We start from the raw sequence: 1,197 nt of genomic DNA, 5'->3' as shown, positions 1-1,197 counted from the left end.
TGAGGGGCCCCGGGCAGCCCGGCCCCGGTGCGGGGGACTGGCTTAAAAAAAACCCCTCGGGCTGCAGTCGGGTTCCTTGCGTTGAACTGTGGCTCTGAAGTCGTGCCCTGCTGTCAGGTCATAGGTGTGTAAGAGCGGTAGCGTTAAGGTTTTTGCAGAGCCGTTAAGTTTCTTGATGTCTCTAAATCTAGATGGTCACCAGGACAGAGGGTCAAATTGATGACTCTCTAATTGGTGGCAATGCCTCTGCTGAAGGTCCTGAGGGAGATGGAACAGAAGCCACGGTGATAACTGGTGTTGATATAGTCATAAACCACCACCTTCAGGAAACCAGCTTTACAAAAGAGTCCTACAAGAAGTACATCAAGGACTACATGAAGGCGTAAGTGTTGGTGGGCTGCTGCTTTAAAGGGGATTGTGAAAAGTTTGGGTCACTGAGATGTCAAAAACAGCACTGGGCTTTATTCCTAGTAGCTGTTAACTCTGATACAGGGGCCAAACTGCATGTGAACCTCAACAGTGTCTTAACACTTGGCAAAACTGGAGCTCGAAAGGGTTGATACTGGGATATCTGAGTTTATTTTGGCAGAGGCAGTAGAGCTGATCATGTGATTTGGGTCCTGTTTGTAATCTTGCTGTTTTCTTTGGGATTCTTCCGTGCCAGACATTCATGTGGAAGGGGGTGAGGTGGTGACAAAAAGCTTCCCAAACCTTTTCTATGATTTAAATGTCCCAAAATAACATTGGTGACAGGAGCTTCTTGCAGATCCGTGGTATTCCTGTTGCTCACCATTTGGTGGGATAATACTAAAGGTGAAAACTTTGTGATGCTGGTGGGTAGTACTCTTGGTGCTGTGGAAATGTCTTGCTCATTTTTGTCTTACCACTAGCCTAAAATTTGAAATAAGCTTTATAATGAGTTCTGCTTATTCACTAGCAAAGTGAAGATAAAATTCTGTGGCTTTGAGAGGAGGGGAGAGGTGGCAAAATCAGTCTGACTGCTGGTGAGGTTCTGGAGCCAGAGCATGTCCTCAGAGCTGCTTTTCCTTCCAGAATCAAAGCCAGACTCGAGGAACACAAGCCAGAGAGGGTAAAGCCTTTCATGACAGGAGCTGCAGAGCAAATCAAACACATCCTTGCTAACTTCAAAAACTACCAGGTAATGCAGCTTTGGGTCTCCTCCCTGCAGTGCATGGG

At 46.7% G+C, this 1,197-nt stretch overlaps 1 protein-coding gene across 1 annotated transcript in view; it reads left to right on the top strand.

The window, feature by feature from the left end:
- Positions 1–191: 191 nt before the first annotated feature.
- The window catches only part of TPT1 (tumor protein, translationally-controlled 1), a 3,739-nt gene continuing 2,733 nt past the window's right edge, over positions 192–1,197 (top strand). The window contains exons 1-2 of the mRNA XM_008942374.1: positions 192–382; positions 1,054–1,159. Of these exons, the coding sequence (XP_008940622.1) occupies positions 192–382; positions 1,054–1,159 (297 nt within the window). The remainder of the gene's footprint in view (positions 383–1,053; positions 1,160–1,197) is intronic.

The sequence above is a fragment of the Merops nubicus genome, unplaced genomic scaffold (genome assembly GCF_000691845.1).
Source record: "Merops nubicus isolate BGI_N331 unplaced genomic scaffold, ASM69184v1 scaffold28876, whole genome shotgun sequence".
Lineage (NCBI taxonomy): Eukaryota > Metazoa > Chordata > Aves > Coraciiformes > Meropidae > Merops > Merops nubicus.
The sequence above is the reverse complement of the archived record's forward strand: the minus strand, read 5'-3'. Positions and strand labels throughout refer to the sequence as shown.